Genomic DNA, 24787 nt, shown 5'->3' on the forward strand with positions numbered 1-24787 from the left:
CTATATGTTGAGATACTTAACTTTGAGTTGCTTATGACTCTAGATGACAAGTCACCAAAGTTATCAGATTTCATCCACTGGGGAACATAAACGTACATAGAAATTCTTAAGGCAATCCATTCAGTAGTTGTAGAGATATTTCAGTCTACGCAGCAAGTATGGCTAAAATCTGAAAGAGTTATCAAACGCAAACAGGAATAGTGATTATATTTTTTTTTAGATCAACACTGATAAAGCCTAGTAGATCAGAGACTGGATCCCAAAGTACATTTGCTGTCAAAATAATGTCAGCCACAGCTGCACTTTTGGCTGGAACAGTGCTGTGCTTGTTAGATGGAAGCCATAGCTTAGTAAGCACTCCAGAAAGAAGAACGGGGAACCATTGAGGCTGCTCTGATTTCAATAGCATAAATCATCGCAGATAGATAGGTGGCTCTGGCGCAGGGTAGTCATTTTCAGGGCGAGAGTTTAAGACATATGATTGTTCTTGTGCTAACTTCCCTCCTCCACCACCTTATCCTCTTGTGATTATGATCAATTATCCACTTATAATTAGAGGCTGGCAGTAACTCAGCTTATGGGCTCTGGCACTTTATATAATAGCCTGTAATAATGCTGTCAGTCACATTTCATATAGTCCACACTTGTAGGCTCCAGCATCTGCTGAAATTAATACCCCAGTAAATCTGTGTCAGTTTGATCAACAAAGTTATAGCAGACTGGGGTCTCGTTTCATGAAGTTATCAATGAGCTCACTGGGGGAGAAAAGAATAAAGATGTGATTCTTCAAAGATTTGGACTTTTCAGCGGGATATAATGATAGGTCATAAAAGACATGTTTTGATTTTAATGTGTGCATACATGGTACAGCAGGATGTTAAGATTTTCAAACAGCAGCAATCAAGCACAAAATATGTCGAATGTGCAATTCATGAAACATTTCTTGCATTATGAGATTAGCCAACACTGTTTGAAAGTGTTTCTTTCTTTTGCTATCACCCTCTCTCTTTCTCTTTCTGTTTGACTCTATCCCTGACCCCGTTCAACTCCAGTTTGAGAAATAGAGCAAAGCAAACTGTCTGAAGAGCCACTTCCTGTTGTGTACTTAAGATCCCTGTCATGTGATAGTGTCAGTTGAGGCGGGTGCGTGAGGCCCGTATGGGGAGGGAATATGGTGGCACTGCTGATCTTGCTGATGTGAACACAGGCACCAGCCACCCCCTCCCACCACCCACCCTGATTGTGTAAAGTGTCGACTCAGCCAGTGTGGCGTCAGAGCCCCCGAGCCCTGCGCGACTCATGCACAACCACAACACATGCATACACGTACATGTTGGTGCTACAGACACACAATGGACCGTATACATGATAATAACCCACCTGCACTTGATTTATAGTTATGTGGGTCAATTCAAACTCAGAGTAGTTATCCCTATTTGCTTATGTGTCAGCTACTACACAAACGTTGTCCAGAGCTTCCTTATGACATGGGCCTACACTTACTACAGTACCCTCTGTAGCTAGCTTAGCGGTGTCTGCTGATGGCAACAGACTGTTTCTGAAAACTAAGGGTGCCTTTGAAATACTCACGTGTTCCTTTTGTCTTTTGTCTTTTCTCACCCTTGTCCCCACTTCCTCGTCCTCAAATTCTCTCTGTCTTTCATTCTCAGGTGAATGGTATACAGTGCATGGAGGCCGACGCCAATGCTATATGACCTGGAAGCTGCTAATGTGCTTAAAAACGGAGGACAATGGAGAGAAGCCAGTAAAATAAAGACAAGAAGTGTGGTAGATTAGCTACCCTGATGAAAAGACCACTCAAAACTGCTGTCCACTGACTCTACGGTGACCTGGGACTGAGCGTAAACCTCCACATCATTTTTGACAAGAGATTCTTAAAGCTCAGCCTGAATGAGCTTACATTTTACCACATGTGTCTAAATAAATGACAAAGCAACGTACATTGCCTTCTACAGTGCCAGTGGCAGGCAGATAGTTTGAGCCACTTATTCACTGACAGTGCTAGATGAAGATGGATAGATGGTGTTGCGCCCAGTAACTGGAGAGTGCTAAATGAGCTGCTGTGTAAGCAGCTTGATCTCTGGATGATTGAAGACAGATAGCATTTTAACTGACCAACAAAGGCCCACTAGACTTCCCTAGATGTGCAACTGCAGATAGCAGTAGTTTCAAGTTTTATTGAGCTTGCGAAAGGCCAGATAGACCGGGTAATTCTGTTCGTGCAATGAATCCTAGAGACAGTGTGGAGATGATGGAGACCCAGGCGGTAGGTCAGAAAGAAAAGCTAATTGGAGACGAGGCCAACCCTGGAAATGAGGTTGAGGGTGAAGATGATAAAATCCCCGGGGCATTTGACTGCAACATCTGTGGACGCAGCTTCCCATTCCTCAGCTCTTTCTCGCAGCATATGAGACGCCACACAGGTGCACGCCCATACAAATGCCCCTATTGTGACCACAGGGCTTCTCAGAAGGGCAACCTCAAAGTTCACATTCGCAGCCACAAACTTGGCACGCTCTCTAGCCATCACTCCAATGATGATGAAGAGGGTGGGGCAGAGGAGGAGGAGATGAGTGTTTCAGAGGGTCTCGATGGAGGTACAAGTCCAACCAAGAGCAGCTCAGCATGTAACCGGGTGATCAATGGGGATAGTGGTGAGGAGAGTCGGAGGAAAGTGCCTGGGAGGAGCATGAAGAGAGAGAAGTCTTTTACTGACCAGAGGCCTTACTGTTGCCGTCTGTGTGGTTACGAGGCTTTGCGAGAGGACCAGCTCCTCAGCCACATTGAAAAGGTCCACATAACTGCAGACACAGAGGATGACACCACTGTTAAGGAAGAGGCTGTCACCGAAGCTGAAGCCCCCCAACCCCAGTTGAGCGATGGGACCTTCCCATGTGAGACCTGTGGCCAAGTCTTTACCCAGGCCTGGTTTCTGAAGTCACACATGAAGAAACACGCAGGGATCTTGGACCACTGCTGTCGTATCTGTGGACGACGGTTCCGTGAAGCTTGGTTTCTCAAATCGCACATGAAAACACACAACACCAAGTCCAGGTCAAGATCAAAAGTGGATTCAGCTGAGCATCCAGCCACCATCAATGATGTAGCCCAGGATCCTGAGACTGTCACCTGCACTCCTACATCCACCTATCAAATGTGTTCCAAATGTGGGAACCTGTTCCACAACAGAGACAGCCTGAGGGCCCATGAAAAAGTCCACAGTGTCAGCTTTGGCAGGAAATCCCAAAACCAATCTAGACTCTGTGATGATGAGGACTCACCTGCTGCTAAGAGACGTTACCTTGACTACTTAAACCTCCAACCTGTTGGGGAAAAGACGCTGGACGAAGAGGAGGAGCTTGAGAAGAAGATGCTAGGTCAAAGAATCCCAGAGCTAGATCCAGTTTGCAGCTACCAGGCCTGGCAATTAGCTACTAAAGGAAGGGTTGTGGAGCCAGTTGAGCCAAGTTACAAGGCCTCCTATGGGGGAGGAAGTATGGGGGAGGAGGCCCTTGCTGAAGCAGCTGTGGTTTTCGAGAAGGAGAGCAGCCGTTATGTTCTGCAAGGTCAAGAAAAACGCAGCTCAGGGCGACGCAGCAGCTCAGGTTTGGGAAGCCAGGCTTCTTCAGGAGACCGGACACCAGAGAGCCTCAGTGACTCAGAGTACCGGCCTTCGTCTCGCCAGGACAGGCGGCGATCGTCGCAGTCGCAAGCTCCCTCCAAGTCCAACGAGTGCTTCGAGTGCGGGAAGGTGTTCCGCAGTCGTCACCAGATGATTGTCCACCAGCGGGTCCACAGAAAGGATGGAGGTAGGGCATCTGTGGGAGACAAGGAGAGAAATCCAAGAGAAGACCGATGGGGCTCGACCAGTGATCCAGAGTCAGTCTCCCCTAGCCGGCCCAGCACCCCAGGGTATGGAGACTCTCCACCAGCCTCAGCCCTTGGAGACCAGGCCTCAGAGATGGGAACTGCAAACTCTGGAGCGATATCAGGTAAGTCAGAAACTTCAGCCCTTTTTTAATGTTTCATCTTGTTTGTTCTTTTTTTCTTTTACTTTGATTTTAAATGACCATCCTTACTTAAAGGAGCAATCAATGAGCTTAAGTTTGATTGGTAGTAAATCTTAGTGACCCCAAAACTTACTGTTGCATATCCAGGATAAATTAAGTTAAAATTGGTGAGTTGAGTGTTGAGTCTCATTCCCAGCTCGTCAAATACTGACACTTTGGGTTGGTTGATCGTGCCGGCCTAAGCCCAAGTGTCAGTATTTGACGAGTTGGGAATGAGACTCAGCAATCAGCTATCAGAGAAATTGGAACCTTAGACCGCAAACAATTGTTTGTCATCGAGCTAAATATTAAGGCTGCGGCTAATGATTATTTTCACATATCTATTAATCTGCATACTGTTCTCTCGATTGATGTATTTAGATTTTTGGTCCATGAAATTTCAGAATATCGTGAAAACTGTTGATGACAAAAACCAGAGTAGTGTTCACAAATGTTGTTTTGTCCACAAACCAAGTATATTCACTTAACTGTCATAGAAGACTAAAAGAACAGATTTGGCAATTTACTTTTTAAAAAATCTTGAAATGATAAATAGATCATCACAATAGGCGAAATACAATTGACAGCTAATCAATTGATTGTTTCTTTGTTACTGCTTCGGGCGTTGCTTGTGACCAGCATTGCCACCTCAGTATAATACCTAAGCTACTGGCTCAACTTTCCAGCATATACGAAAATGTAACTGCTATAAAAGTAAATGAACAGTATTCACATAAGTTTGCCAGTAGAGAGACACTCTCTGAAGGATTTTTAGTGGCAGAAATGACTGTAGTCCTTTTCAAGCCACCCACTCCAGGCCTCTGACTCTGTCACTCTGTAGTAAACATCTGTTGATGAAATGTGCTTTGTGTAGGTGCAGCTCCTCAGCTCATCAGGCTCTTTGGAGTGGGAGCTGGAGCCCCCATGTGGAAAAATGTCAAAATTACATCAGCCTCCAGCTCTTTTATGGAGTGTTGCACAAACATACTATCAACTATAGTCAATAAACTTTAACGGCCATTGAAAATTCTGTTTACAAGAGTGCAATTAATTTGTATCACAGAGCAATAAAGCTAACGTTAAGTGAAACGTCGTTCTTTTCAGTAGCATGTCAGCGGAGGAGAGGGCATTTTTGGAATGCCTATCATTTTTTCACCTCCACAACCAATAAACACCGCAGAGCCAAAAAAAGGAAAACTACCCATGCAAGGGCAAAACACCCATAATCACGAGTGAAATATGGTAAAGGGAAGGATTCCTGCTCCACAGCTCTCTGGACTTTGTCTTTTAACTATTCAATCTCCCTGAAAACACCATTTGTACAGGTTAGGACAGTGGACAGCTAAGAATTGTAGTGATTGCTCTCATCCCTCCCTGTTAGTACAGACATTCAAAAATAGCTGCAACATTTCTTCAGGCCTGATCGAGCTGTGTGCTATTTCAGGTCTTCCTGTCTCAGGAAACTCCCCTCACCCCCCTTATCTGTGTGTGAATGTGTTCTTTGCTCTCCTTTTCATGTTCTTCTCATGAAAATCTGTCTGCAAGTTTCCTCTCACTCCTCACTCATGTTTGTTATTGTATAAGATGTAATTGTTGGTTATAAAACATCCTGACAGGGCCATACTCCAGCAGTTAAAGGTGTGGTTAGCTTCCTTTAGAGTATTAAATGCACTGTATAATATTCACTCCCTCCCAAAACATTTGCATCCTGGTGTCTGATTTCAGGTATTGCAATCAGGACACAAGATCTTTTTAGCTTTATGCATGCATTACAGTCAAGTGTAGGTAATACATCTAATATAAAAATAATATTTGATGGATGTTATTCACATTTTTGACTAAGCCAATTAAAAAAAACAAATCGTTTTACAGATTCAGCATTTACCAAATATCCATCCATCAACCCATCCCTTTACTCTGTGGCTTTCCTCTCGGTCCCCTCTGACTCTTTCCTAATCTCTATGGTTGCCTCCTGTGACACTCCCACTGTCTCTCATCCACTCTTCTTACCATTGAGCCAGCCAGGCTGCCTGATGTCTGAGGGATTGGTTATTTATAGAGTCACCTCCTGATGGAGAGAGATGCAGGCAATGGGGAAAGAGACACTCAGAGGACAGCCTAGTCGCAAACACCGATGTCCTTTACAGCCATTTAGCTACTTTTTGGGAATGCAAATGAGAGGTGACAGCCTTACGTGCGCATGCAAACAGGACAGGTGTATAATGTATGTATAGTGTAGGTAGTCAGGGATTGGTAGCATTCTCCTTTGTGGTCATTATTGTGCAAGCGCAGGTACAAATAAAAACATTCACACAGCTGGTATTAAAGCTTCGCACTCTGCATTTTTCACTCCAGTTTCGCTCCTGGTGAGAGCTGACGTCTGTGCATTCTTTTCAACAGCTCAATGCAAGTGTGAAATTGAGGTTGCTTTTGTAGGTTTCAGTGGCCTGGCTTCATGGATAGTTTAGATAGTGGCTGTGTTAGTTTCAAGGGTACAGTCTGTATCTTGTTTACTCCTCCTTCCTTTACAGAACGAGAGTTGCCGCAGTGACAGTCAGTCAGTACGATGGCATCATTTAGTCTTAATCGCTTTCAGTTTTAGGGGAATAGGAATATTCTGCATGAAAACCTACTGACAGTCGCAATATTCAATTACGTTCTTCATTTCATTTGACCCTATAATTGATAATTGATTAATGAAAGACCAATAAAGAAGATGCATCATTCTTTCCACCTTCTCTACTGAACTGCCCAGCCCCGAGGCTTCACCCTGGCAGAGTCGGAGCTGTGTGTGTTGGCCAGTGTTGCCAACAGGAAGCCAAATGAAAAACAGATGGCAGGTTACTGGTGTTATTGTGAAAAAGAGGAGGGGGTAGTGGAGAGTACCATAATGTGCGTCTTACTGAAAGTAATGTGCTGGACCTGAGTGTGTCTATGTACTGCATGTGCCTCTCATGTCATGGTTTATAAATTCCAATAATGGGATTTTCCCTTTTTGATTCCATTAATTTTACAAACCTTATACATCCGCTGTAAACACGACTAGCTACTTCTACCACCATAATTACAATTGACTGAACACTGAAGATATAATATTTTCCAGTGACAACAGTAAAATTTGCTTCAAAAGAAAGACAGGCCACTGACACCACCTTGTGGGGAATTTATAGAGCTGCACTTCAGGAATCAGCAACATTGCCTCTGTACACTCAACACACAAGTCTCCAGTGCAGTCACAGCACAAAAGCCTCCCAAATACAAACCACGTTTAGTCTTAAAGTATCTGATGAGAAATGTACTCAAAAGTATTCGTCTTGTTTAAATATACGCAATTAAACTTACAGTGAACTTAAATGTAGTATAATTTACTTTAAGTATAGGTAAATTACACATGTATTCTATAAAGCTCTTGATTCAGCTCTGTGGTCATTTGTTATATGACATAATTATTCTTTACATCATATGAAGTCCAACACTTCCCAACAATTATCGTAGAGATGACTCAAAACCTCTTCTGATGTCATTTTAACATGTGAACATCATAACCTTCAGAGAAATACTATCTATTACACGGTCCCAGTGGACAAATATCAACTCCATGAAACCATGATGTCATTACGTATTGTTTAAATTTGTTTTGTTATTAAACGTAATAGTTGTACTTAAGGACACGTTTGCTTATAAAGAGGGAGATATGGGAAACACTGCCCAACACTGCAGCCTGGTGGCCGTTCACCAAAACTACATCTGGATGGAACAGTATGAACCTGGAGCAGGTGTAATGAGCTCAGACTCACAGCTGGTAGCAGAGAAGAGTGTAATCTGCATGATTTCTAGGCAGCAATTGACCTTTATGTTGTTGTGTCTTTTCCCCACAGATGACAAACCCTACATCTGCAGCCTTTGCGACTTTGTCACCGCAGAGTTGAAGACCTATTTGACTCATGTACGTGTCCAACACCCGGCTGCCCCTGAAGATAGACCCAGTCCCATTCCCAGCCCCAGCTCCAGCTCCAGTGCTGACAGGGGCACCCCCAGTGGTTATCCCAAGTTGAAGAAAGCCCTTCTCCAGGGGCTGAACAGCTCTGCGTCCCCTCCTGCTTACCGTTCGGCTCGCTCCTCCCCACTTGATCCAAGCATGACCCCTGTGGATCTGTGCATTAGATCTGAGGGCTGCAGGGGTGTAGTCTCCTTCAGCCTTGACAGGAAGAGCCTCCCCAGCCACAAGTGCTCCTTTTGCTCTCACTCCACCCGCTACCCAGAGGTGCTCTGGATGCACCAGACTGTGGCTCACCGCATCAACAGCAGTAGCTCCAATCTTGCTCCTAAATGGGCCCTGAAGAACAGTTCCAAGAGCTCCAGGGACAGCTTACTATCCTCAAGGAGACGCACTGGTCCCCCGCCGGTTCTGGAGGGAAAGGAGTGTCCACCGCTGCCTCCACTGATGCGGGCTCAACGCACCCGGCCCCCGACCAACCCCAGCGAGGTTATTAAGAAGAACAAGCCAGCGAGCCATGCAGCCATACCATCATCATCCTCCTCTACTCCCTCCTCGTCATTCTCCAGGGGCTCTTCATCAACCTCAGGCAACCAAGCTGGGAGAGTCCCTGTCCGGCCGAGCAGCAGCAGCACCAGCAGCAGCACCAGCAGCAGCAGCAGTGTCAGACCCGTGGAGGACCAGAGTCAGCAGCCCCGCTTCAGACCCAAAGCAGATATTTACCCCCGGGGAGGCTCATTGTCTTCCTCCAGCTCCTTGGAGAAGAGCAGTGCCCTCTCACGTTCCTCAGCCCCAAGCCCCACCTCTGCTACAGCATCCCGGATCACTGACCGCTACATGATGCCACAAGAGGGCCTGGGCTTCATGCTGTCCAGCAAACACGGCCTCGCAGAGTACAGCCGAGCTCGGGGTTCCCCTCATCAGTCGCTCCCCAACTCCCACAGCCAGAGCCGGGCTAACGCTACGAGGCCCAGCGCCATCACCCACAGCTCCACAGCAGGACTCAACTACGGAGCCTCCCAGGCACATGGAGGCACTCTGCTGAATTCCTCTCCCTCCTCTTCTTCTTTGCCTTCAGAGGCCCATGGAGAGGCGAAGCAGGAGCCAATCGCAGAGACGCCGGAGATGCCATCAGACATCCTCAGCTTCCTCAAAAACTACAGCCCCCATGAAGTGGCTAACCTCTATCACCGCTGGGGTGCTGCCAATGCAGTGCTGGATCCCACAGGTAGGGAGTGATCGTTGATCCATTTTTTGACTGATTGACATACTGCAAGCACTTTAAAGCTTTTAATGCCATTTCTCGGAAAAGTCCCTCATCAGCTCACATACAAAATGCCTAGAGGGTCTTTGCTTTGGAACAAATGCCAAATGTCAGGAGTTGAAGAGAAATGTTTTCCGGTGACTGAGCATTGTGGTTTGAGCTGTTATGAGTTGAATTAAACTGGGGAAAAGTCACCCACGGTCACGCAAATCCAAGGGTGACTTTACATCTGATAATAATCTGATACATTTCATCCAGTGGTGTTGCTCAATGGCTATGTTGCATTGTGGGTAATGTAGGCTTCAGGTTGAGAAAAGGAAAAATAATATTTAGAATACAAAAAGGATTTCTATGGTTCTGTTGTATCGATTTTGATCATTTGTTTTTAAAACCTTACCCACAATGCAACTTGGCCACTAAGTTACATCACCAAAGGCAATTTAACAGAGTACATGCAGCTTTCTCTGGAGCCACAAAAGACTTTACACTGCTTTTTTTCATAAGACCTGTAAACACACTGCACTAATGTGTAAAACGTGCAGACTTTAATCCTCTAATGTAGTAAAATCATGATTCCAAAGAAGTTGAGAACCTAAATGCAAAGGGAATGCAAACATTTGCAAATGAACAGTTTACAGAAAGTGTTCCTGACCCTTTGAAAGATGCTCCTGTCATAACCAATCATGATCCTATCACCTTTTTTGGAGCATTTTATATCTTTCCTGGTCTCTGTTGCCTCTAACCGAAGCTGATTAAAACTAGTTGCTGGCATTAATGCAGAATAAACAAATATTTACAAAAGTGGGGTAGAACATTGAATATATTGTGTTTGTCCAGTTTTCAGTTGAGTATATGTTAAAAAAAAAAAAAAAAAAAAAAAAAGATTATCAAATTATCACATTCAGTGCCCTGACTTTTATGGAATCAGGGTTTTATGAACCATATTCAGTCAGGTGGACCTATTTATCCTTCCTAACACACACCGACTCTTTCTCTCTCTCTCTCATACTAACTTGCCATCTGGCAGAACATGATTGACAGACACATATTCTGAATGATTCTGACAAGTTTTTGAATAATGAAGAGAGGATCCATTAAATGGGCGCGCACACACACACACACACACACACACACACACACACACACACACACAGGCCTGGTCTTGCGTGTTTGTGCGATGTGATAAAAGGCTGTATCTGGGGCAGCGTGTGTCTGTGCATGTGTGTCCATATGTGCTCATGTTTTTAAATGCAAAAGGCGAGTGTCTGCATGTGTATGTGTTTCTCTTTTTTCTTTTTTTCTTTTTACTGTGAAAGACGTGAGAGAACCTTTGCTACTCTCAGGTCTGCGAGGCATGCCTGGTCTCCAGCTCCACTCTCCCAGAAAGCTGTCACAAACTGTTTAGGTCACAGCTCTGCCTGACGAGAGGCTCGCACAGATGCGAATGGAGCGAGGCGAAACAGAGAGAGAGGGAACATAAGAGGCAAAGAGAGAGATGAGACAGAATAATTACCCCACCAGCTGCTTTGGAAATGGTCATTACCGAACATCCGCATTATTTGCCCATTTTCGGTTGTGTCTCTAAGGTCAAGTGGGGCTGTACGGAGCCAGGGGTCAAAGACAACAGCCCCAGAGCAGACGCATGACATCGCTGTCACCCGTCCAGGCGCATATCGTCACGATCTGCCTTAGCCCTTTGAGTCACATGCTATAAAGTGACCTTTTTTGAGCAACTGAGTCTTTCTCCCGTTTCCCTCTGTAATATGTGTGTCTGCCTGTGCTCTCCGTCCAGCTCTGTCTTGTCTTTCATTAGTGCATCAGTGAGAAGGGCTGGCGGCCCACAGCAGAAGTAGAGTATCCAGAGGCCAGCAGTTGGGCTGCCAGAGACACTCTCTGTCACCTCCTCCGCCTCCCTGTCCTCCTTGTCCTGCCGCGTCCCTCCCAACCCACCCACCCCCCGCGCTCCCTCATTTGCCACATGCACACGCACACACAAACGTACACACAACTATCGGGCACTGCCCAGGTATGTACCAGCCTCAGTGTCATGTTGATGCGTCGACTGGGGGCTTGTGCACCAAATGTCCCCCTCATCGAAAGTACCCCCAGACCCCCAGGCCTGTTATCTGTCAGCAGGAGAGGTCACAGGAGCGTATGTGTGTGTGTGGGTGCGTGCATTTGTGTGTGTGTGTGTGTGTGTGTGTGTGGGGTGGTCAAAGTGTCGTCGGATCCAGCCATCTCTAAATGCTTTTAACCTCTCGCTGCTGCACCATTACACGCACACCAGAACATAAGAAACAGGATTATAACGTGACTGATGGGGTCTGATCTAAATGAAATACATGTAATATAGGACATTCCAGTTTTCTTCAACACATGACGACAGGTTTCTTTATGCTGACAGGCCACTCGTTTAGCCACTCAGTATGCATTCCGTCTACTTTGCTAAGACTCAGTCGGGCTTCATGTCCCTTAACAATTAATTTCCTGGTGGCATTTTTCTTATACGGCCTCATTATAGTTTTAGAACTCTCATTAAGTGTGTTAGAAATTGCCCAGTTTTGCCGGGGCTTCATTTTGTTTTTAAAGTGGTCTCGCAATAAAAATCCATGTAGCATTAAAAAATTAAAGCCCAACTGGAATTGGGTGTTTGAGGCAGATGCAGATAAAGATGGTGATTTTTTTTTGTTAGATCAGGTCGATGTGAACTGTTTTGTTCGCACATGGGCCTGAAAATCTTGCAATTGTGAGTTAACATTGTCATTGGTCACCTTAACTTTAGAAGATCAGATCAAAAACATGTAGAATATATAAAGCAGTTCTACAAGTACTACACATTTAAGTAAGCCACTTCAGTCTTAAGATTTCGTTGAAAGTTTTTTGTGTTTTATTTGTTCATTTCAGCGTTTTTTTGGGGCATCAGCACTTTGTAACTTTTTCTTAAACAATTGCAGCTATATGCAGCTTCTTGTTGCAATCATTTACACAATGTGTTATGACATTTAATTAAACTGTAGGCTGTTGTAAGGCTTACCAGTGCAACAAGTGTAAAAGTAAGTCTGGAGCTGTGTCTTCATCAGACAATCTGGACTTTGGTCATTTTGACTTATATGGTTACTGTTAAGTTGTCAGTGCTGGCTTGACTGATTGGTCTAGCTCTAGCAATAAGTTGAACGTTTAAAATAAATAGTTTTGTTTACATGCAAATACCTCAGTTGTTATGATGATATATATGTTATGATATTTTAGAGCATTAGAAAAAGATGCACAAGCTGTGTAATGAGGTGGTTGAAATCACAAGAGTCAGGATTTTTATGTAAAGTTCCAATATCTCATATCAGGCTCTTTAGTGAAATGTTGTGTAACACTGTACATTACATTACGTTTAACTTAATCCAGATGTTGTGTTACAAAGTTGTTGTACTACTAAAGAAAAAAAACTTCTATCAGGATTTAGGAGTTCTGAAGTCATCAGAATTCAACAAGTCCTTTTTGCCGTGTGAAGACATGAACACGTCTTGTGCGTGTGTGTGTGTGTACGTGTGTTAATGCAGCCAGTGTGCGGCCCTTGGACCAAACACACATAAGTACAACTCTTGAAACACACACACGCAGCCACACACACCTGACATGTGACACACGGCCAGCGGAGCGGGCACATCACAGCCGGGGCGTTTTAATTGCCTGTAATTTATGCGGTGTGTGTGTGTGCTGTGTGTGTCTGGCTGTCAGCCGCTGAGATGATGCTGTGTGACAGCTGCAGTCCAGCCCCTGGAGCTAGCCACTCATAATGACACATTAGACATACTAATGATGCCTGCGCGAGTCCACTACTGACGCTGCCTACCTCCACCGCTCCAGCCACGCACTGCGCTCATGCGCTCCCAGTCTCTCTCTGCCCGTTACTGACCTTTACGTCTTCATTCAATCGCCGCAAACACTCCCACGTGGAAATGTCTTCTGCCTTGGAATAAACTGATGCTGATGTCCACCTTTTCCACCACTCTTCTCAGAAAAAGTCACATGTGTAATCTCACATAGGATTTGAAAGCATCTTAGATTTTAGGACACATTGGCCTTTGAACATGTAACTAAATACATTCAAGAAATGTTTTAAACCGGGAACCGTCTTTTGGTATACGAAATGCCAAAAGTGCTTGTGTTTCAGTTGCATTTTCTCAAGAGCGTTGTTCAGAAATAACAAAAAAAAACAGCTAACACCTGTTCAAGATGGGTTTCACAAAACACTTCATATGATAGAAATTGGTCCGGCCAGAAAGTTGTACAAAGTTTGCGTCAGGAATCAATATGAAAACAGTTGGTTCAGCTCACCTACTGAGCAGTAAAGCATGATCTCAACAAGTATGACCGTCAAAAGCAGATGTATGATATACAAATCATGGGATGTACTGTAAGCAGGTAGAACTGCGTTAAAGGATAAGTTCACTCCAATATTAAGATTCAGTCATTATCTCCTCACCCACCATGTCAATGGAAAGTTTTTTTAGTCCGCAAAACATTTCTGGAGCTTTACAGCAAAACTGAGTTGCAGCTTTCTCCTAAACAACTGAAGTAGATGTAAATTAAACAAAACAAACAAAAAACAGAAGCAAACACTAAGTGGTGAATCCGATTTGATCTGAAATGGAGTAGTTTACACTCTTTACACAAGTTAGAGCTCAAGCACCCACTTCAGCCAGGGCACACTGGCACTTTAAGCTCAGCAGCTATGGGGAAAATTTTGGCTTTAAAAGGGTTTTAATGACATGTTTTCGCATCCAGTTGGGATCACTGGGCTTCTAGAGTCTTGGATTGTGCCCAATGAACTGTATGGTACCTTGTTCTTTAACACAGATGTATCTGCTGACAGCACATCTCATAATTATGATACTGTCTCCCTGTCGTTCCACTGTTACATTGAACTTGTTTTGCTTCTGTTGCTTTGCTGTGTGTGCTAATTGTGTGTGTCTCTCTCTCCTGTGTGTGATCAGCGATGCTGAGGTCTCTCATGCGGCATGGACTGTATTTCTGTCATGAGTGCGGGAAGAGTTTCAATCAGCCCAGCCACCTGCGCACCCACATGAGATCCCATACAGGTAAATACAGCCGTAACTCCCACTGGCTTGACCGACGAAAAGTCATTTTCACTAAATAAAGTCACTAAATAACAATTATAATCTTGAAGACTGTCTGTATATGTCAGCGTAGGAAATTGGCTTTACTTTCTTACTGGTGGGGTCCCACAGTCTCCACCACTGTATTTGTAAAAATGACTGCAATAATCAGAAAATTAACAATTTTGCCTTTAAATTGTCTTTTCCTCTGACCGTATCATGTCCCAATATGAAGAAAAGTGTCAACGCTTCTATTAACCACAAACTCAGCTCGCAAATTTGATTATGTTGACAACAAATGAAATTGAGCGTGGTGCTTTTGTATCAGATCAAATAAAGAAATACTGTTTTATAGATGATGTTATGCATTATATTATATCACTACTGTTCTGTTTGTTACAACAGAAGTCATTTTATGTAGACTTATGAAACATATCACATGTAAACAAGACGGACGTAAACTTGTATGATGAAGAAGAAGCTGTTGTAAGTTGAAAGTTGTTGTATTGTGGCCTGTGTCCAGAATTCAGTTATTACGGATAAAACGGCCTTTTAGTTACTTTCTATTCGTGTATCACAAGGTGTTCCCAGTTTTTTTGCCGCTCCTCCAGCCGCCAGTCAGTCTCGTGCCACCTGTGCGCAAACATCATCACGCTCGCAGCAATTCATTCACCCAGAAAACCCCTCACATGAGCTATTGAGAATATATGCACGGGGATTCACATTCCCGGCGATATTTCATCGCCTGACTCTCCATACGTCTGCCACGTCCCTGCTTTCTCCAAAATAAATCAAAACTGATCTTCTTGTTCAGCTGAGTGTGACAGCCAGTCTGTGAGTCCGTCCCCGCCCTGGGCTGGACAGCTGTCTCTATTTTTTAAACTGAAACATGATTTGCTCCGGATACTGACCTGTGACAAATTGTATACATTATTAATCACATGTCAATTAGAGAGATGGAATTGCGCATTCTAATGAGGCAGACCAGCGTTTGTCCACGGCAGCCTTATGAATCCATTTGCATGTGTCCTGATGCCATTCACTAAACAGCTTGATTTAGACGTACTGCCGTACTTCCTCTAGATTCCCCCCCCCCCACCTTTTCTTTCCTTTCCTTTCCTTTCCTTTCCTTTCCTTTCCTTTCTTTTCCTGTTTCATCTCTTTTCCTGTTCCTCTTTATTTTCTTGTATTCATCCCCCTTATTTCCCAGTTCTTTCCTTCCATTTCTTGTTTTCTCTCATCGTTTCTGCTCCCATCTTCCCCTTTCCTTTCCTTTCCTTTCCTTTCCTTTCCTTTCCTTTCCTTTCCTTTCCTTTCCTTTCCTTTCCTGTTGTGTTTCCTCTCATCTCACCTTTTCTCATCTCCTTGCCCTTTTTCATGTCATTATTTATTTTCGCACCCATCTGACTTTTTTCTTCCCTGCTCTTCCTCTTCTTTCCCCTTATCCACCTTCATTTTCTTACCTTATCTCTCGCATTTCCTCTCACCGTCTCCCCTCCCCATTTCCTCTTTTCTTCCCTCTCTTGTTTTCCCTCATGGTTTCTACTGTCCCTTTTCTCTGTCCTTTCATTTAGTCTCCTCAATCACTTGTGTCTTTTCCACTCTTCTTGCTTCCTCCATTTTTCTTTTTCTTTCCATTCCTTTCCTTTCCTTTCCTTTCCTTTCCTTTCCTTTCCTTTCCTTTCCTTTCCTTTCCTTTCCTTTCCTTTCCTTTCCTCTTTCCCCCGCCTTCTTTCTTATTTGTCTCCCACTTTATTTCTCCCTTGCCCCCCTCTCTTCCTCTCTCCTCTCCTCTCCTCTCCTGTCCTGTCATGTCCATCACCCGGGCCGGCAGTGATCGCACTAGACACTGAGATAAGTAGCTTCTTTATAGAGAGTGTGAATGATATGTGGCACGGCCAGTGATTCTAAGTGACAGAGGCCAAATGGTAAGTGATGCAGTGCTCAGCTCCCCCCCGAGCCGTATAGTAAATACACACACGCGCAGTGTATTAACACACACTCACACTCCCATGCATAGGGTCTGTAAACACTCGCCGAGGCTGTAATTAATGTTGTCACCGATGGTTGTCTTCAGCATGGACGTGCACATGCAGAAAAGGCCAGCCACCCCGAGGCCTCTATTAACATGCGTCATATTAAATCACCGACTTGCCTCCACCAGGTTCCATCACCATCATCACCACCATCATCACCATCATCATCACTGCCAGCTCCCCTCTATTAGCAAAGGGTGCTTGTGGCAAACGCTACTTACTGTGTGCGGGTGGTGGTGGGAAAAAAAAAAGAAAAAAAAAAGAAAAGAAATGCTTGTGTGGATCTGGTAGAGCTTTTAACCGAATGCCCTCCCCTCCTCCCTTCCTCCTCCTCCTCCTCCTCCTCCTCCTCCTCCTCCCCCCCCCACCCTCCTTCTCCCCCCACAGTTGGGTTTGATTTTAACGGACTCCACAGAGGTACTGACGCTCACACCACCGCTTCTGAAGCTCCCAAACAAGTATGTGGCACGATGGCTAACCACTGGGCCCCACTCATCGCTTCTGCATGTTTCTTCGTATTGTTGTCTCACCTCGGCACGTGTGTGTTTGTCTTTTCTGTCTGTCTGTGTCAGTCCTGCACCCCCATTCTTTTTGTGAGTGTTTTTTTTTTTTTTTTTTGTCATGTGTTAACAGTCACATGTGGCACCCTCTGCACCTGGCATTAACACCTGGCATCCTCACACGCTGCTGGATCACACCTGACGTCAGCGTGTGTATCCAGTGTACACATCACAGTTGTCTCGTCGAAAGGCTTTTATTTACACGTTTTAATTACACTTTAGGGGTTGGCAGTTCTTTTATTAATTGAGAGCCGACACCTAATTGGATAAATACAGGAGCACATGCTGTTTTTTTGTTTTTTTTACAGTTACAGCCAGCACTGATATCATCGGATTTTCCCTCGGCTTTGCCAAATTGCAGGTTCTTTCGATACATGATTGAGGTTTTTACCTTCACCAGCACTGAACACTTTTAAATACATGCCATCAAATGTTTATCATCTATGTTCAAAGGTGATTAAGGCTGACTGATTTTCCAGCACACTTTTTCTGATTAATGTCCACATTAAACTTTCTTCTTTCTGTTGGAAATTGATGTAACACAGCAAATTATTCTGCCTGTACCCTCTTCATAACTTCACAAAAGCTGTTCTAACAATCGTCAGTCTGCCATCAGATAGCATAGATGTAAACAGAGGTCATCGGGTGAGAGGGTGGAGGGGATGCCAACTCCACCACCATCCCTTCTTACGTGATTTGAAATGTGAACGTGTCAGTGGTTTGCAAAAACATGACAGCGTTTTAACCTGGGCTAAAAATAGAGAGTACAGTTTAAAGGATTGGTCTGTTTATCATTTTTTTTTAATTCATTGTTTATTTTTGGAAAATATTGAGTATCCATAATGAATTAGGTTACTAAGCAACTAAGCAAAAATGCCAAAAATGTGAGAATGTACTGCTTTTCTTTGTCGTACATCAGGATAAATAGAAGATATTAGTGATCTGGACAGCTGGTCGGACTAAATAATGGCGCTGATTCCATCATCCTGTGGTTTAGGATATTGCGATGGGCATTTCTGACATTTTATAGGTCCATCAATCAATCAGTGACATTTGAGAACAAATGGCAGGTCAACCAACAAGAAAAATAATGACAAGTTGTCGCTGTTACGAACAAGAAAAGATTGTTGAGAATGACCTCTTTGCGTGGCGGTGTGTAAACTGCTTGTCACACAAACAGGACAAACTGAACGGATTGCCGGTGCGTCCCTCTGTAGTTTGTTTAATGTCTTTCAGAGTTAGTCATAGAGACGAGCGTTGAGGCAGAGGGAACGGGAGGAGTAAATCTGCTCCGCTTTGACATTCGGAGGGAGCTGGCTTCCACAACTCCGCGCCTCCATCTTAATTAATCACACACTCACACACGCACCCGCACCGACTCAGATTTACCGCACACTATGAATGATGGGAGCAGGCGCAGGCGGAGGGGTCCAATTAGATGTAGTGTTGACGCTGCTTTACGGTGACGATAACCTTTAGTATAATGTAGTGCACCGGTTTCCGTCAGCGATGTTTCCTCGCAGGACGGTGTCGCGACGCTTCCTCGCTTTTCCTCTCACGTCCTCTCCAGCTGTTTTTTTTTTTTGCCTTCTCTTTTTTTAACGTTTTTTTTTTGTGTGTGATTAATTATACCTTTTTTTGTTTTTATCTTTCTCTCTCTCTCTCTTCCTCTCCGCTCCCCCCCTTCCTTTCCCTCTGTTGTGTTTCTGATGATGTATGATAACAGCTATATTTCCTTGTTTCTTCTTTAGGGAGACGGGTGCGGGGAGGGGCGCGGGGAGTCATTTGTTTTCCCGCTTTGATACTCTTCCATTTATCAAAATGATAATTAGGTGCAATTAAATGGCAATCTCATTTGTTTTGTTCAGGTGTGTGTTGCTTATTTGTCTGTTATTTATTCATTTATTATTATCGTAATAATAATTATTTTTTACAATTTTTGCCGAGGTGTGTGTGTGCCATTGTAGGTCAGTCTAATTAGAAGAGAGTGTAGGGTGTGTGTGGGCTGTGTTAGAGTGCGTGTGTGCATGTGTGTGTGTGTGGGGGGGGGATTGAGAGAAATACATGTAGACAAAAGTAGGATGGCAGCGGATGGCAGATGGCAGGAAAATGAAGGGAAGTTTGTCCATCTGGGTCAGAGGCAGGGTTCGCTTTTTAAATGAAATTAGGTGTAAAATATGGAATGTGAATGCCGCATAATGTTTCCCCTTTTTCTAGCTGAACGCCTTCATGTGTCTTGGTTTACGTTTGTCTCCGTGTTCGCTTGTCCCCCCCTTTTTTTTTCCTGTTCCCTCCGCAGCGAGTCTCGTCCCTGGTTTACATCGTTGTGTCTCATTGTGTTTATCCGAATTCTCCAAAAACGTCTTCTCCTCTCATAATCCTCCTGCACGGCCTCCGTCTGACCTTTCAACTTTAACGCATGTATTGTGTGTGTGTGTGTGTGTTCCTCAGGGGAGAGGCCATTCTGCTGCCAGCTCTGCCCATACCGAGCCTCTCAGAAAGGGAACCTAAAGACGCACGTCCAGAGTGTCCACCATATGCCTTTTGACAACAGCCAGTACCCGGACACGAGGGGCTTGTTGCTGAGCCAGGAGGAGAGAGGAGCGCCGGCTGCCAAACACCCGCCGACGCCACAACAACAACAACAACAACAACAACAACAATAACAACAACAACAACAGTAGACCGGGATCTGGACTCGGACCAGGCTAGTCGGGGAAATCAGACAACCTGAAAAAAGAGAAAAACTACTCAATTCAAGAGGACTGGGAGCCGGACTCGCGCTCGACCTTTTGAGCCTCTCCTTGCCACCTATCATCCTTTAATGAAAAAAAACATTGTACGTTGAAGGCTCTTGTTGTTGTTTTCTTTCTTCTTAGCTAGTGCAGCTGTGCTAGGCAGTTTTAACACCACGCAACGGGGGCTGCAGTGGAAAAGAGTCTTGTGTGTAAATAGAGAGAAGATCTGGGTGAAATTCAGGTGTCAGGGAGGCCGTGAGAAGCTGACGATCGCTCTTTTGCTTCTCTTGCCTCCTCAATCACAGGGGTCGGCGAGAATATTCAGCAGATTGCGTGTAGTTTACATCACCTTAAATGATCCGATCCCTCAACATTCAATGAGCTGCCTCTTGCTGCCATTTTGGAGGTACTGACGAGTGAAGTTGCCTAGTGCAGCTAGTGCGATGTAAAAGCAAAGTTTTTTTTTAAATTTTTTTTTCAATGAAAAGAAGCGGATCAACTGAACTTTAATGCTAGCGTTTGAATCAAGGACTGTGGCATTGCATGGTTGCTGTAGTCGACCCCCCCCCCCCCCGTTTTTGTTGCAAGCTTTGTTGTATAAGAGTTTGTGCATTCCTCAGGACACCCATCATCAGAGATGAGATGAGAGGGACGACACTCTGCGATTCATCAACAGTCAGCTGACAGGGTGCGAGTTTGTTTCCTCTGGGTTGTGAAGATGAAGACTTGCATCTGTGTGTGTGTGTGTGTGTGTGTGTGTGTGTGTGTGTGTGTGTGCGTGCTAAACTCACTTCCCTCCACTCTTGAGTGTGATGTTCGCAGTGCAGTGACCACTCTGAGGCGGTGCAGCTGATGATTAGAAGGAGAGAGAGAGAGAGAGAGAGAGAGAGAGAGAGAGACGGCTAATGGGGGTGTCTGCTTTAGTGCTCATTAAAAAGAGTGCACGTTTTTAATAGCCAATATAAACGAGCGTACCGTTTTTATGGCCATTCAATTATTGTCCATTTAAGACGAAGGGACTGAGTGGAGGCAGTTTTCCTCCATAACTCCTTCATATTAGAGAGTGTTTCTGACACCTCTGACTTTGAATCAGACTGACTCCAAAACAGTGGGAATGACGGGGCAAGGTGGTTGCTCAGCAGAGGAGGCTCCAGCTTCAACTGCAAAAGAGAATATGGTACTGCTGGTGTTGGCCTGCCTGGATGCATCTTACTTTATATCGCTGAGGGACAACTCTGTCTTGAGTATATGATAAAAACATTGGTACCGTACTTAACCAGATGCACTTTCTATCCACCCCTATATCGCCCCCTTGATACCTTGCACACATTAGGGGTGCAAATTATGACTTCTGGAGCCAGGGTTTTCCATGGTGCCAGGGCGCTAATGCTCCTTTTTAGAGCGATCAGTACGGTGTATCATTCATTTGCGAAGACCCCCTTCTGCAAATTTAGCGAGTGAATGCAAGTAACACTGTTACTGTTAGTGCATCATTTAGTAATGATCATTTGTTGCCAGTCTCGGGGTTAGGTAAGTAAAAGGTTTAACCTGATGACCCTCTAACGATTACTCAAATTAGACCATTTGAGAAGTGGTGTCTGGAGCCAGGTTAATTGTTTTACCCCAGTTTCCACTCTTTGTGGCTAGCTAAGCTAACGAGCTGCTAGCTGTAGCTTCATGTTTAACATACAGACACGAGAGCTGTATCAATCATTCCATCTTACTCTCGAGAAGAACGTGAATAAACTTAATTCCCCAAATTCCCCAAACCAATCCTTTAAAACTGGCGGGATACTCAGAGTCAGGCTAGCTGTTTTCCCATGTTTCTCATGTGGTTGTTAGCGCTAGCCTCATGACAAACTCAGTTCCCAAAATTCCCTTAACTGTCGCTTTAAAACTGTTCCGGAACTGGCTGTCTTCCCCTGTTTCCAGTCACTGTGCCAAGCTAAGTTAACAAACTGCCTGCTGTAGCCTCATTTTTAATAGACGGACACGAGAGTGACATACATTTTCTCATCTAACTCCCTGCAAGAAAGTGAATATACTTAATTCCCCAAAGTTCCCTGAACTGTTTCTTTAAAACTGGGAGGAAATTCAGAGCCGGGCTAGCTGTTGTCCCATTTTTCGGGTCTTTGTGCTAAACTAACCTAAGTTTTGTTAGCCCCGTGAAAAACTTAAATACCCAAATTTCCCAACCTTTGAAACTGTCAGGTTTGAAAAAGACATATGTTTCAACATTGTCCACATTATTTTAGAACGCACGTCCCGAACATAACTAATATAAGAGATCTCATGTTTGTTTCCAAAAACATTTAAGCAGACTAATCGGTCAAACTCCCATGCTGTCAGTCTAAATTCTTTTATAGATGATGGTGAAGATTGGCATTCTGGGAGAGAAGGGTGAGGAGGTCAGAGAGAGAAAGAGAGTGCAACCGGAGGTCTGGAGGTCAGGCTTCCAGAGAGTTCAGGCCTGAATACATGAGATGGAAACATTTCAGAGCCGACTGAATTCATAGAGCCGTCACAGCCTTAACACAGGTGTGTGTGTGTGTGTGTGTGTGTGAGAGAGAGAGAGAGAGCTCGTGCATTCATTCGTTTTGTGCGCGCGCGTGTGTGTGCGTGCATTCGTTATGAAACCTCTCCATACTGCATAAAGAGGTTGACTAACTTCTGTGTGCTCCGGCCTCCTTCTGGATGCCTTGTGCACCGGGCTACCTCCTTTTGCAATGAAAGCCTGATTGAAGTTTATTGGCTGGTATGAAGCGGGGACTGTTCCGTGCAGGGAGGGGATGTTTTCTTTGTGTCCTGGCCTTGGTGTTTTTTTGTTTTTTTTTGTCTTCTCTGCAATTGAAAAAAAAAAAAAGCCACGTCGGGGTTGGGGGGGAAGAATAAAACAAAAGGCAAAGGTAGTTCAAAGCATCTGCGGCTGTGGATTTTGTTTTTTTTTTTTTGCAGAGACACTCCCGTGCACATAAGATCAGAATCCAAAGCGGTTAAAGACTACGGAGCATTCAGAGTACTGTACTTCCCATCTATTTGGAGACCTCAGTAGTTCTTACGTGACGATGAAATGGTTGATACATCAGTGGGCCGTCGAGTTTTGCATACGATACCGTGCGCTTGAATATGCCTAATATGACACGAGTGTGTATATTGAAGGTGTGGGTAGTGAAAATACTTGAAACGGATACTCTAGCCTTTGAGGTAGTGTAGTACTAATACCAATGTTGTACAGAATTCCCTTTAAGATTAACTCCTCAGTTATGAATTTGTACTCCGAAGTGTGACTTAGAAAAAAAACAACAATTATGAAGCAGGAGTGAGTGTATGTAATATAAAGTGTATATCTGTAATCCACTCTTACCAAACCCTTATATACAGCAGTAGAAACCAAATGGCATTACTAGTGCACTTAGACTAGGTTACTGCTTTAACTGTTCTCATTTTGTCCAGTTCTTGCTAAGGTTTCTTTGAGAATGTCTTTTTAATGGTGCCGGCTAACACACTTCAATGTCAGCTCTGGTTTAGAGGTTATTTTTTTCTGTTAGTGTAATTCCATATGTTTTTAAAGACAAATGATTTGTTCTGTGGCGGCTGTGTTTATCCTCACGGAAAGTTTGATAATGCTAGGTGCAGCAGTGCTTATTATTATTATTATTTTTTTTCATAAAGATGTAAGAGTGTGTTTTTAGTCTTTCTCTTTGCTAAACTGTAGGATTTGTTCAGTAGCTAGTCTCGGCTGCCCTCCCAGAGGGGCTGGCAGGTGTTTTTTTTTTCTCTCTCTCTTTGGTTGGGTTTTTATCATGCCTCTTAAGTTGTATTATTTGTGTCCGTATTTTTATTATTTTTTTTTTTTCCTCGTTCTGAACTTCATGATTAATTTACCTTAGAAGACATTATTATTCCAAATGTATTTGGTTGATATCTGTATTTATTATCACTTCAAAAAGGATAAGAGGACAGAGGCAGACAGGAGCGTTTGTTTAATTTGATTTTTTTTTTTTTTCTGGGTTGTTTTTGTTTTTATACTGTGTAGTTTTCATGCCAGCAAGCCGATGTGAAAGCTCTACCTCGTCTGAGCCATTCTCAGTTCTGTTACACTTTTGTACATCATTTCAAAAAGATGTAATGTCATGTCCACAATAAAGACACACAAAATGGCACCTGTTGGCTCTGTTTCATCTGTTTTTTTGGGTTTTTTTTGTTGCCTGTTTGTTTTAAATTTTTCCTCGGCAGCTGCGACTGAATACGTCCGAGTTTAGATGAAAAAGCTTCACACATTCACAGTTTTTCAAATTTTCCTTTTTTGCTTGTGACTCAAACTGCTGGTGTGACATTTTCAAAGAACCATGCAGGGACGCTGTCTCTGAGTATTGACAGGATAAAAAAACTGAGCGTATGTTGTATTACTTTGTGTGGCTCACGTGACCTTTTCTTGCCATGGTCGTCTACCATCATCAGATGTTCCTGACTCTACTGTATTATCACTCCTAAATAATGTACAGGGCCAGTCAGTAGTGTATTTACTGCCTTCCTGATCACAGCTACTGTATAAATGAACCCTGTTATAATTTAGATTTCAAAGTCATCTGGGATTTTCATCTGGTGCCTGATGCTGACCTGTGGCTAGCTTGGATGCAAAGTTTGGAGTACAAACACACTTTAATCGTGGCAACACAATAATGGCACCTAGTAGGAACTACAGGAAGTAAATAAAAAGTAAATGACTTTAACAAAGGAAGAACATTCTGCAATAAAACAACCTCATTTACATTCTCTGCTGAACTTTTGGCTTATCTGGAGGTGATAACAAAATTAGCATAAACCACGGGTGCCCAGACTTTGACCCTGGGAGGGCCAAAACTGGAAGGCAACTGCCAACTGTTACCTTATATTACACCAACTTTGTTACCCCGGGCACTTTTCGCAGCACTGGTATAATGATGGATGCTTTAAATATGACCTGAGGTTACAAATAGTCTGAGTTATTTATTTATTTATTTTTTTA

General features: G+C 43.9%; 1 protein-coding gene across 4 annotated transcripts in view; it reads left to right on the forward strand.

Moving 5' to 3' along the window:
* The window catches only part of znf516 (zinc finger protein 516), a 77092-nt gene extending 53157 nt beyond the window's left edge, over positions 1-23935 (forward strand). For 3 of the 4 annotated variants that reach the window (XM_037073476.1, XM_037073475.1, XM_037073477.1), the window contains 4 exons: positions 1671-4013; positions 7949-9295; positions 14323-14427; positions 19493-23935. In XM_037073476.1, coding sequence (XP_036929371.1) covers positions 2246-4013; positions 7949-9295; positions 14323-14427; positions 19493-19707 — 3435 coding nt within the window. In that variant the 5' untranslated portion in view covers positions 1671-2245 and the 3' untranslated portion in view covers positions 19708-23935. Of the gene's footprint in view, positions 1-1670; positions 4014-7948; positions 9296-14322; positions 14428-16868; positions 16940-19492 lie in introns of all 4 variants that reach the window. The other variant, XM_037073478.1, reaches the window with a different exon arrangement.
* Positions 23936-24787: the final 852 nt, after the last annotated feature.

Source organism: Acanthopagrus latus, chromosome 17, assembly GCF_904848185.1.
Source record: "Acanthopagrus latus isolate v.2019 chromosome 17, fAcaLat1.1, whole genome shotgun sequence".
Taxonomy (NCBI): Eukaryota; Metazoa; Chordata; class Actinopteri; order Spariformes; family Sparidae; genus Acanthopagrus; species Acanthopagrus latus.